Source organism: Coregonus lavaretus, assembly GCF_964263955.1.
Source record: "Coregonus lavaretus genome assembly, chromosome: 36".
NCBI lineage: Eukaryota > Metazoa > Chordata > Actinopteri > Salmoniformes > Salmonidae > Coregonus > Coregonus lavaretus.
In genome coordinates this window covers 29,320,765-29,334,013 of record NC_140023.1, presented here as the reverse complement: position 1 = coordinate 29,334,013, position 13,249 = coordinate 29,320,765, and the positions used below count along the sequence as shown (strand labels likewise).

General features: G+C 43.8%; 1 protein-coding gene across 1 annotated transcript in view; it reads right to left on the bottom strand.

Moving 5' to 3' along the window:
• The window catches only part of cdh23 (cadherin-related 23), a gene marked incomplete at both ends in the record, with an annotated part of 695,931 nt that extends 682,990 nt beyond the window's left edge, over positions 1-12,941 (bottom strand). Inside the window, 2 exons of the mRNA XM_084153635.1 lie at positions 623-697; positions 12,857-12,941. Of these exons, the coding sequence (XP_084009761.1) occupies positions 623-697; positions 12,857-12,941 (160 nt within the window). The remainder of the gene's footprint in view (positions 1-622; positions 698-12,856) is intronic.
• Between the last annotated feature and the right edge of the window lie 308 nt (positions 12,942-13,249).

Sequence of the window (13,249 nt, the reverse complement as noted above, 5' to 3'; positions counted from 1 at the left end):
GTTTCTGGCTGATGATAACAGCCTTGAGAATAGAGCTTGTTAGCAAGTAAATGTTTCGATATTGACAAATATTATTGTTAGAAAAACAAGGCCATTCGCGGCCGCTATAGGAATTTAAAGGACAGCCGTCGAGGGCCGCTATGGGTTCCACTGGGTTAAACACTGATCTCAACAATTACATCAACTTGACATCAAAACTGCCCCACATTGATACCGTGATATGAGAAATACTAGGCATAAAAACTGAAGACTCCATTTGATAGTAATGTGGTTCCTACAACCTTTGCATCAGCTATGCATCAGCAGCCAGGCCTAGAAGGCTATTCTGATCGCAACTACAAAACATCTCTCTCTATCTCTCTCTCTTCGGATACTCCTCACTTCACATGCGTTCTCCCGGTCTTTGTCACGCCTTTTCATACCTTTTCTTTTTCTAAAGCAGAGTAATTCACACCTGAACCAGTGACTCTTTAATGTTCTATATCTCTCTGATCTTCCATATCTCTCTAAATCACAAATGAAGACAGGACGGTCAGCTGAATTCCACCATGACTTGGGACGTTGACACACAATGTGAACAGTAAATGACATCAGATACAGTCACACACACTGAAAGACTCACCGACTGGTGTGTTCTCATAGATGAGAAGGTAGGAGTGGAAAAAGTAGTTCTGGAAGCGTGGAGGCTGGTTGGAGGCTATGGAAGAGGAGAGAAAGAGAGGATATTGGGATTATGTAAAACACTGCAGGTGTGAGAAATATAAATGAATAAATGTTTCAGTGCCTGGAGGCATAGGCAAACACTGCAGGCATACGTACGCTACCGTTCAAAATTTGGGGTCACTTAGAAATGTCCTTGTTTTCGAAAGAAAAGCATTTTTTTTGTCCATTAAAATAACCTCAAATTGATCAGAAATACAGTGTAGACATTGTTAATGTTGTAAATGGCTATTGTACTGGAAACGGCTGATTTTTAATGGAATATCTACACAGGTGTACAGAGGCCCGTTCTCAGCAACCATCAGTCCTGTGTTCCAATGGCACGTTGTGTTTGCTAATCCAGGTTTATCATTTTAAAAGGCTAATTGATCATTAGAAAACCCTTTTGCAATTATGTTAGCACAGCTGAAAACTGTTGTGCTGATTAAAGAAGCAATAAAACTGGCCTTCTTGAGACTAGTTGAGTATCTGGAGCATCAGCAATTGTGGGTTCGATTACAGGATCAAAATGGCCAGAAACAAAGAAAAAGCCATATCTCAGATTGGCCAATAAAAATAAAAGATTAAGATGGGAAGTCTGAGATATGGCTTTTTCATTGCAACTCTGCCTAGAAGGTCAGCATCCTGGAGTCGCCTCTTCACTGTTGACGTTGAGACTGGTGTTTTTCGGGTACTATTTAATGAAGCTGCCAGTTGAGGACCTGTGAGGCGCCTGTTTCTCAAACCTGACACTCTAATGTATTTGTCCGCTTGCTCAGTGGGGCCTCCCACTCCTCTTTCTATTCTGGTTAGAGCCAGTTTGCGCTGTTCTGTGAAGGGAGTAGTACACAGCGTTGTACGAAATCTTCAATTTCTTGGCAATTTCTCATATATAATAGCCTTCATTTCTCAGAACAAGAATAGACTGACGAGTTTCAGAAAAAAGTTATTTGTTTCTGGCCATTTGGAGACTGTAATCGAACCCACAATTGCTGATGCTACAGATACTCAACTAGTCTCAAGAAGGCCAGTTTTATTGCTTCTTTAATCAGCACAACAGTTTTCAGCTGTGCTAACATAATTGCAAAAGGGTTTTCTAATGATCAATTAGCCTTTTAAAATTATAAACTTGGATTAGCAAACACAACGTGCCATTGGAACACAGGACTGATGGTTGCTGATAATGGGCCTCTGTACGCCTATGTAGATATTCCATTAAAAATCAGCTGTTTCCAACTACAATAGCCATTTACACTGTATTTCTGATCAAGTTGATGTTATTTTAATGGACAAAAAAATTGCTTTTCTTTCGAAAACAAGGACATTTCTACGTGATCCCAAACTTTTTAATGGTAGTGTACGTGTGTTTGTGCGTGTGTGTATCTACGATGTGAATGACTCCTATCTACAGTGGGGAGAACAAGTATTTGATACACTGCCGATTTTGCAGGTTTTCCTACTTACAAAGCATGTAGAGGTCTGTAATTTTTATCATAGGTACACTTCAACTGTGAGACACGGAATCTAAAACAAAAATCCAGAAAATCACATGATATGATTTTTAACCCTCCTGTTATGCTAAAAAAAAATTACATCCACTATGTTACGGGTCAAATTGACCCGCACAGTTTAAACACACTCAAGACAGTCAAAGAATTAAGTAAAAACAGAAACAACTTTATTTTGTCTTATCAGACATTTCAGAAAGAAGAAATACAATACTTTTTATTTTTTTTAAACAATATTTAAGAACTATTTGTTAAACATATTTCCTTTCTCACAAACAAGATTTTTCAGTTTCCCCAAGTAGGTTTTTTCCCCCCCTATTGGTCCATATTATCCCTTCAGTCTTTCTCTCTACATGTTGAACACAATGTGTGTGTGTGCTTTCTGCAGATGTATTTATTGCATTCTACACAAGTGGTGCTTGTTTTACTGTCTTGTCGAGGGGGGCAGAGCTGGCATCTTTTCCGTTTCTTGCCACTGCCTGTATCCACTGGATCCATTTCTGGTTGATTGGAGGCATGTGTTGATGGTCCAGCTTGAATTTTCTGGACGGCAGATGCAGCTGCTGTCGACCGAGGAGGCCGGACTCTCCTCTGGATCTTGGGAGTGATGAGAGCTTTGCCGAGCTCCTCTAGGAAAAGCCGGCGTCGGTACAATTTGCCACCATTCCATTGCTGGTTGATTTCAGTCCACAGGACATAGGCATTGTAAGCAGACACATCCACAATGTTGTAGAAAATCACCAAAGGCCAGCGGGCAGTCATGCGCTGACAACTATATGTTGCTGTGACTTTATCCAAATTGTCAACTCCTCCTTTGGTGGAATTGTAGTCCAGTATTATTTGTGGCTTGATGTCCTCTCTTGCACTCAGCGATGCATCTTTGTGCATTGTGCTCATTACAAGAACATTCTTGTTCTTCTTTGGGCAGTATGAAACAACAGTTGCATTTTCAGAGAAAGCAAATTTAGAGGAATGCACAGTTCTGCCCTGCATTTTCAGAAGCTCACTGGGAAGTTCAGGTTTGTTTTTTCTGATTGTTCCAACCATGGTCAGCTTTCTCTTCTGTAGTTCAACACCAAGGCGGTAGGATGTGAAGAAGTTGTCACACGTGATGTTATGACCTTGCAGCCCTTCACTCATGTCCAGCACCACCCGCATCCCCTGGTTTTTCTCAGGCACTCCGCCGGGTGGCTTCCCAGTGTAAACTTGCATATTCCATGCATAGCTTGATGTGGCATCACATGCTGCCCATATTTTGATGCCATATTTTGCAGGCTTGTTTGGCATATACTGTCTGAAGGGACAACGTCCTCTGAATGGAACAAGGCGTTCATCAACTGTAACATGAGGACTGGGATTGTACAGTAACGGTAGAATTTCCACCCATTTATCCCATACATCTCTGATTGCAGCTAGTTTGTCTCTTTCACGTCGACCCGGTCTGGTATCACGGTTATCAAAGCGAATCACCCGAGAAATTATGTGGAATTCTTGTAGAGACATTGTTGCCCGAAATATTGGCCTTCCATTCTCTTCATTCCACAGGCTGGCCGTTGCTTCTCCGTTTGACCGGTAGACTCCAGCAAATATGAGCAATCCAATGTATGCATGCAAGTCAATCCGATCCAGTGGCTTCCAGTTCTCTTGAAACACACGGCTCCCCTCCAAGTTGGTCATGTCCAGAACAATCTTCTCTATTGCTTGGGGTAAAAAGAGCTCAAAAGCTGATTGTATGTCATGGACTCGAGTGACAGCAAATCGTGTAGGTCCTGGAACCATTTTTATTACATTGGAAGCTGAGAGTCTACCTTGACCTCGTTGTGGTGACGGTGACCATTCAATATGACCATCTTTAGACTTCCATGTCTTCTCTTCTCTTGATGATGCTTGTTGCATGCTCTGTCTCTCATCTGATGTAGGGGATGGTACGGCAGACTCCTCCTCTGAATCCTCTTCAATGAAGACAAAATCTGGATCATCAACAGCATTGTCCTCTATCTCTGAAATATCCTCTGTCTCTGAAACCTCTTCTTCTTTTTCACTGTCACAGTCCAGAATTTGTGATAAGACTTCATTGATTGAAAATCTTTTGGAGCTCATTTTTGAGTGTCTGTGTCAGGGACCTGCTGCTCTCACACTGAGGAGAAGCTTGGGAAAGCCCTTTTTAACCCAAACACAATTCTAAAAGTGCAACCAGGACCAGTCAAAACAAAATAAATCAAAGACACTTTTTTGTTTTGCACCTGTGCAAATATATATACACATGAAAGCCTCCGGGTCAAAATGACCCACAACATCATGTTTGTATACAAAATGTACACAGACATTCCACAACACATCAGTGTGTCCACATTTTGCAGTTAGGTTCATGACCCTAAATGAGGAAAAGTCATGTAATTTCATGGCGAAAAAGAGTGGTTAACTAGTATTTTAGACAACGCAAAAGTGGAAACGGGTCAAATTGACCCACAACATAACAGGAGGGTTAAGTAATTAATTTACATTTTATTGCATGACATAAGTATTTGATCACCTACCAACCAGTAAGAATTCCGGCTCTCACAGACCTGTTAGTTTTTCTTTAAGAAGCCCTCCTGTTCTCCACTCATTACCTGTATTAACTGCACCTGTTTGAACTCGTTACCTGTATAAAAGACTCCTGTCCAGACACTCAATCAAACAGACTCCAACCTCTCCACAATGGCCAAGACCAGAGAGCTGTGTAAGGACATCAGGGATAAAATTGTAGACCTGCACAAGGCTGGGATGGGCTACAGGACAATAGGCAAGCAGCTTGGTGAGAAGGCAACAACTGTTGGTGCAATTATTAGAAAATGGAAGAAGTTCAAGATGACGGTCAATCACCCTCGGTCTGGGGCTCCATGCAAGATCTCACCTCGTGGGCCATCAATGATCATGAGGAAGGTGAGGGATCAGCCCAGAACTACACGGCAGGACCTGGTCAATGACCTGAAGAGAGCTGGGACCACAGTCTCAAAGAAAACCATTAGTAACACATTACGCTGTCATGGAATGAAATCCTGTAGCGCACGCAAGGTCCCCCTGCTCAAGCCAGCGCATGTACAGGCCCGTCTGAAGTTTGCCAATGACCATCTGGATGATCCAGAGGAGGTATGGGAGAAGGTCATGTGGTCTGATGAGACAAAAATAGAGCTTTTTGGTCTAAACTCCACTCGCCGCGTTTGGAGGAAGAAGAAGGATGAGTACAACCCCAAGAACACCATCCCAACCGTGAAGAATGGAGGTGGAAACATCATTCTTTGGGGATGCTTTCTGCAAAGGGGACAGGACGACTGCACCGTATTGAGGGGAGGATGGATGGGGCCATTTATCGTGAGATCTTGGCCAACAACCTCCTTCCCTCAGTAAAAGCATTGAAGATGGGTCGTGGCTGGGTCTTCCAGCATGACAACGATCCGAAACACACAGCCAGGGCAACTAAAGAGTGGCTCCGTAAGAAGCATCTCAACGTCCTGGAGTGGCCTAGCCAGTCTCCAGACCTGAACCCAATAGAAAATCTTTGGAGGGAGCTGAAAGTCCGTATTGCCCAGCGACAGCCCCGAAACCGGAAGGATCTGGATAAGGTCTGTATGGAGGAGTGGGCCAAAATCCCTGCAGCAGTGTGTGCAAACCTGGTCAAGACCTACAGGAAACGTATGATCTCTGTAATTGCAAACAAAGTTTTCTGTACCAAATAATAAGTTCTGCTTTTCTGATGTATCAAATACTTATGTCATGCAATAAAATGCAAATTAATTACTTAAAAATCATACAATGTGATTTTCTGTATTTTTGTTTTAGATTCCGTCTCTCACAGTTGAAGTGTACCTATGATAAACATTACAGACCTCTACATGCTTTGTAAGTAGGAAAACCTGCAAAATCGGCAGTGTATCAAATACTTGTTCTCCCCACTGTATGTGCAGTATACATGAAAGCATACTGGAGTATGCCCTCACATATTTCAGAGCCACTGCATGTTAAGCTGTGCCTGTGTACTTACTGATTTCTCAGTATGAGAAGGGAGATGTTCATATCACCACGAACCCACACTACTACTGGAGTAATACAGTGAGGGGAAAAAAGTATTTGATCCCCTGCTGATTTTGTACGTTTGCCCACTGACAAATACATGATCAGTCTATAATTTTAATGGTAGGTTTATTTGAACAGTGAGAGACAGAATAACAACCAAAAAATCCAGGAAAACGCATGTTAAAAATGTTATCAATTAATTTGCATTTTAATGAGGGAAATAAGTATTTGACCCCTCTGCAAAACATTGACTTAGTACTTGGTGGCAAAACCCCTGTTGGCAATCACAGAGGTCAGACGTTTCTTGTAGTTGGCCACCAGGTTTGCACACATCTCAGGAGGAATTTTGTTCCACTCCTCTTTGCAGATCTTCTCCAAGTCCTTAAGGTTTTGAGGCTGACGTTTGGCAACTCGAACCTTCAGCTCCCTCCACAGATTTTCTATGGGATTAAGGTCTGGTGACTGGCTAGGCCACTCCAGGACCTTAATGTGCTTCTTCTTGAGCCACTCCTTTGTTGCCTTGGCTGTGTGTTTTGGGTCATTGTCATGCTGGAATACCCACCCACGACCCATTTTCAATGCCCTGGCTGAGGGAAGGAGGTTCTCACCCAAGATTTGACGTTACATGGCCCCGTCCATCGTCCCTTTGATGCGGTGAAGTTGTCCTGTCCCCTTAGCAGAAAAACACCCCCAAAGCATAATGTTTCCACCTCCATGTTTGACAGTGGGGATGGTGTTCTTGGGGTCATAGGCAGCATTCCTTCTCCTCCAAACACGGCGAGTTGAGTTGATGTCAAAGAGCTCGATTTTGGTCTCATCTGACCACAACACTTTCACCCAGTTCTCCTCTGAATCATTCAGATGTTCATTGGCAAACTTCAGACGGCCCTGTATATGTGCTTTCTTGAGCAGGGGGACCTTGCGTGCGCTGCAGGATTTCAGTCCTTCACGGCGTAGTGTGTTACCAATTGTTTTCTTGGTGACTATGGTCCCAGCTGCCTTAAGATCATTGACAAGATCCTCCCGTGTATTTCTGGGCTGATTCCTCACCGTTCTCATGATCATTGCAACTCCACGAGGTGAGATCTTGCATGGAGCCCCAGGCTGAGGGAGATTGACAGTTATTTTGTGTTTCTTCCATTTGCGAATAATCGCACCAACTGTTGTCACCTTCTCACCAAGCTGCTTGGTGATGGTCTTGTAGCCCATTCCAGCCTTGTGTAGGTCTACAATCTTGTCCCTGACATCCTTGGAGAGCTCTTTGGTCTTGGCCATGGTGGAGAGTTTGGAATATGATTGATTGATTGCTTCTGTGGACAGGTGTCTTTTATACAGGTAACAAGCTGAGATTAGGAGCACTCCCTTTAAGAGTGTGCTCCTAATCTCAGCTCATTACCTGTATAAAAGACACCTGGGAGACAGAAATCTTTCTGATTGAGAGGGGGTCAAATACTTATTTCCCTCATTAAAATGCAAATCAATTTATAACATTTTTGACATGCGTTTTCCTGGATTTTGTTGTTGTTATTCTGTCTCTCACTGTTCAAATAAACCTACCATTACAATTATAGACTGATCATTTATTTGTCAGTGGGCAAACGTACAAAATCAGCAGGGGATCAGATACTTTTTTCCCTCACTGTATACAGTGCCTTTAGAAAGTATTTTCCCTTGACTTATTCCACAGCCTGAATTCAAAATGAATTAAATAGATTTTTTTGTCAACCATCTACACACAATACCACATAATGAAATTTTTGCAAATGTATTGAAAATGAAATACGGACATATAACATTTACATAAGTATTCACAACCCTGAGTCAATACTTTGTAGAAACACCTTTGGCAGCAATTACAGCTGTGAGTCTTTCTGGATGAGTCTCTAAGAGCTATCCACACCTGGATTGTGCAACATTTGCCCATTATTCTTTTCAAAATTCTTCAAGCGCTATCAAATTGGTTGTTGATCATTGCTAGACAACCATTTTCAGGTCTTGCCATAGATTTTCAAGTAGATTTAAGTCAAAACTGTAATTCGGCCACGCAGGAACATTCACTGTCTTCTTGGTAAGCAACTCCAGTGTAGATTTGGCCCAGTCCTTAACAATTACAAGCATACCCATAACATGATGCAGCCACCACTATGATTGAATATATGGAGAGTGGTACTCAGTAATGTGTTGCATTGGAGTTGCCCCAAACATAATACTTTGTATTCAGTATTACTTTAGTGCCTTGTTGCAAACAGAATGCATGTTTTGGAATAACATTTTTTACATGTTATTTGAATGACTACCTCATCTCTGTACAACACACATACAATTATCTGTAAGGACCCTCAGTCGAGCAATGAATTTCAAACACAGATTACACCACAAAGACCAGTGAGGTTTTCCAATGCCCCGCAAAGACTGGCACCTATTGGTAGACGAGTAAAGGAAAATAAGCCTTTGAGCATGGTGAAGTTATTAATTACACTTTGTAATTAATAACTTTGTAACACTTTGTAATTAATTAATATACTGAGTCACTACAAAGATACAGGCGTCCTTCCTAACTCAGTTGCCGGAGAGGAAGGAAACTGCTCAGGGATATCACCATGAGGCCAATGGTGACTTTAAATCAGTTACAGAGTTGAATGGCTGTGATAGGAGAAAACTGAGGATGAATCAACAACATCGTGGGGGGTCGGCTCACACCTCCATACCTGAATGCTGTCACTGAGCCTTAATTACATAGGATGTGTCACGAATGGCACCCTATTACCATTATAGTGCACTACGAAGGGAATAGGGTGCCTTTTGGGACGCACACCTAGGCTATGGCCACCAGAGTGAGGATAGATTACACCAAAGGGAGTAAATGGAGGGCTGCTACTCTGCTCTCCAGGACCTCCTGATTTCTTTAATTCATTAATTCAGAGGGGCTAAATCCAAGAGGGAACATAAATTGTACGGGTCACTGGGCTAATTGGCTAGGCTAGGCTGGAGAAAGAAAGAGGTTGGGGGTGGTAAAGAGAAATAGGGGGGATGAAGATGGAGAGAGAGAGAGAGAGAGAGAGAGAGAGAGAGAGAGAGAGAGAGAGAGAGAGAGAGAGAGAGAGAGAGAGAGAGAGAGAGAGAGAGAGAGAGAGAGAGAGAGAGAGAGAGAGAGAGAGAGAGAGAGAGAGAGAGAGAGAGAGGAGGGGTGGCGCCGGAGGGGATGGGTGCCGTTTTACGGGTTCCTAACCAATTGTGCTATTTTGTGTGTTTTTTCGCATTGTTTGTAACTTATTTTGTACATAATGTTTCTGCCACCGTCGCTTATGACCGAAAAGAGCTTCTGGATATTAGAACAGCGATTACTCACCTCGAACTGGATTAAGGGTTTTTTCTTTAACGAGTCGGATGAAGACGAGACGCAGATACAGGGGACGCAGATCCGGGTGCCTTGTGAGAATTCGTCGGAGAGTGGGTAACCCATCTCTACCATCCGTCCTATTGGCTAACGTGCAATCATTGGAGAATAAACTGGATGAGCTCCGTTTGAGACTATCCTACCAACGGGACATTAAAAACTGTAATATCTTATGTTTCACCGAGTCGTGGCTGAACGACGACATGGATAACATACAGTTGGCTGGCGCTCCTAGTGGTCGTGGACTTTAATGCAGGAAAAAGTACCTACTTTCTACCAGCATGTCACATGTGCAACCAGAGGAAAAAAAACTCTAGACCACCTTTATTCCACACACAGAGACGCGCACAAAGCTCTCCCTTGCTCTCCATTTGGCAAATCTGACCATAATTACATCCTCCTGATTCCTGCTTACAAGCAAAAACTAATGAAGGAAGTACCAGTGACTCGGTTAATATGGAAGTGGTCAGATGACGCAGATGATAAGCTACAGGACCGTTTTGCTAGCACAGACTGGAATATGTTCCGGGATTCATCCGTTGGCATTGAGGAGTATACCACATCAGTCACCGGCTTCATCAATAAGTGCATCGATGACATTGTCCCCACAGTGACCGTATGTACATACCCCAACCAGAAGCAATGGATTACAGGCAACATCCGCACTGAGCTAAAGGGTAGAGCTGTCACTTTCAAAGAGCGGGACTCTAACCCGGAGAGAACCTATTATAAAACCTGCTATGCCCTCTGACGAACCATCAAACAGGCAAAGCATCAATACAGGACTAAGATTGAATCCTACTACAGCGGCTCTGACGCTCGTTGGATGTGGCATGGCTTGCAAACTATTACGGACTACAAAGGGAAGCCCAAACGAGAGCTGCACAGTGACACGAGCCTACCAGACGAGCTAAATTACTTCTATGTGCGCTTTGAGCATGAGAGCACCAGATGTTCCGGATGACTGTGTGATCACGCACTCTGTAGCCGATGTGAGTAGGACCTTTAAACAGGTCAACATTCACAAGGCTGCAGGGCCAGACGGATTACTAGGACGTGTACTCATAGCATGCACTGACCAACTGGCACGTGTCTTCACTGACATTTTCAATCTGTCCCTGACCGAGTCTGTAATACCTGCATGTTTGAAGCAGACCACCATAGTCCCTGTGGCCAAGAACGTCAAGGTAACCTGCCTAAATGACTACCGACCCGTAGCACTCATGTCTGTAGCCATGAAGTGCTTTGAAAGGCTGGTCATGGCTCACATCAACACCATCAACCAAGAAACCCTAGACCCACTCCAATTCGCATACAGCACCAACAGATCCACAGATGACGCAATCTCTATTGCACTCCACATTTCCCTTTCTCACCTGGACAAAAAGACACACGTGAGAATGATATTTATTGACTACAGCTCTGCGTTCAACACCATAGTGCCCTTAAAACGTATCACTAAGCTAAGGACCCTGGGACTAAACACCTCACTCTGCAACTGGATCCTGGACTTGCTGACGGGCCGCCCCCAGGTGGTAAGGGTAGGCAACAACACATCTGCCACGCTGATCCTTAACACGGGGGCCCCTCAGGGGTACATGCTTAGGCCCCTCCTGTACTCCCTGTGGCCAAGCACGACTCCAACACCATCATTAAGTTTTCCGACGACACAACGGCGGTAGGCCTCATCACCGACAACGATGAGACAGCATATAGGGAGGAGGTCAGATACCTGGCAGTGTGGTGTCAGGACAACAACCTCTCCCTCGACGTGATCAAGACAAAGGAGATGATCGTGGACTACAGGAAAAGGAGGGCCGAGCACTCCCCCATTCACATCGACGGGACTATAGTGGAGCAGGTTGAGAGGTTCAAGTTCCTTGGTGTCCACATCACCAACAAACTATCATGGTCCAAACACAACACCAAGACATTCGTGCAGAGGGCACGACAACGCCTATTCCCCCTCAGGATTTGGCATGGGTCCTCAGATCCTCAAAAAGTTCTACAGCTGCACCATTGAGAGCATCCTGACCGGTTGCATCACCACCTGGTATGGCAACTGCTCAGCAACCGACCGCAAGGCGCTACAGAGGGTAGTGCGTACGGCCCAGTACATCACTGGGGCCAAGCTTCCTGCCATCCAGGACCTCTATATCAGGTGGTGTCAGAGGAAGGCCCAAAAAATGCTGAAAGACTCCCGCCACCCTAATCGTTGACTGTTCTCTCTGCTACCACATGGCAAGCGGTACCGGAGCACCAAGTCTATGTCCAAAGGCTCCTTAACAGCTTCTACACACAAGCCATAAGGCTGCTGAACAGTTAATCAAATGTCTACCCAGATTATTTGCATTGATCCCACCTTTCTTTATGCTGCTGCTACTCGCTGTTTATTATCTATGCATAGTCACTTTATCCCTACCTAGATGTACATATTACCTCAATACCTCGACTAACCTCTACCCCCGCACATTGACTCGGTACTGGTACCCCCTGTATATAGCCTCGCTATTGTTATTTTATTGTATTACTTGTTTAAAATGTTTACTCTTATTTTTCTTAAAACTGCATTGTTGGTTAAGGGCTTGTAAGCAAGCATTTCACGGTAAGGTCTACACCTGTTATGTAAATCAAATGTGATTTGATTTCAATCCAGAGCGTAAGCCCTTTATAAACTCATTGGGGCTGATCTAAAGAGGTCGTGGCATTCACATAACTTTCCCCCTGCTGCTTCAGCAGTGGGTGTGATTGGACGTGTCTCCTTCCTGCCTGTCACAGCAAGACTGTCACAACAAGTTTACGCGCCATCATAATTCACAACACACTCAAACACAAACACAAACATGCATGCATGCACACACACACACTCACAAACACACCCACACATGAACACACAAACACCAATCACACAGACAAATTGTGCAAGATGGATCATCAGGTGTAGATGAAGAAAGCTTGACTAGAGAGACAATAAGTGATAAGGGGGGAGACTAATAGAAATGTAAAACAAATAAAACATTTATACAAAGGGAAAAAAATAGGCGTTCAGAGAAGATAGCGCAATAATAAAAGAAGGGTAGAGGAGAGGGAGGAGAAAAGAGAGAACAAGGAGCAGAGTGTGATGCATGGAAGGAGATGAGAGAGTGAATGAGCGGGGGATAACATGGAGAGTAAGTAGCACGTAGTGGGGACTCACCTTCGCAGAACGAGTGGAGGATGAAGAAGGATAGGAGGAGCTTGACCACAGTCATCCTGCCACCAAAACCCACACTCCACAACATCGCCTGCTCCTGCTCCGCACTGCAACATACACACATATAGGACACACTCAGTGTGTGTGTGTGTTTAAAGACCATGATCAATGTCTGCCTCAGATAGAAAACAAAGGAAGGTTTTTATGAGAAAGAGCAAGTGTTAAGAACATTTAGATCGTCGGCCCAGTTTTTCAAAAAATGTAAAGGGGAATTTCACCCTTTGGGAATCAGGGCTTGTTTTCATCATGTGTGAGGCATTTCTAGGACAGTGAGATGTGTTTGTGGGGGGGGTTGTGGGTGTAGATATGTTTGTCCTTGGTTGATAGAGCCATTGG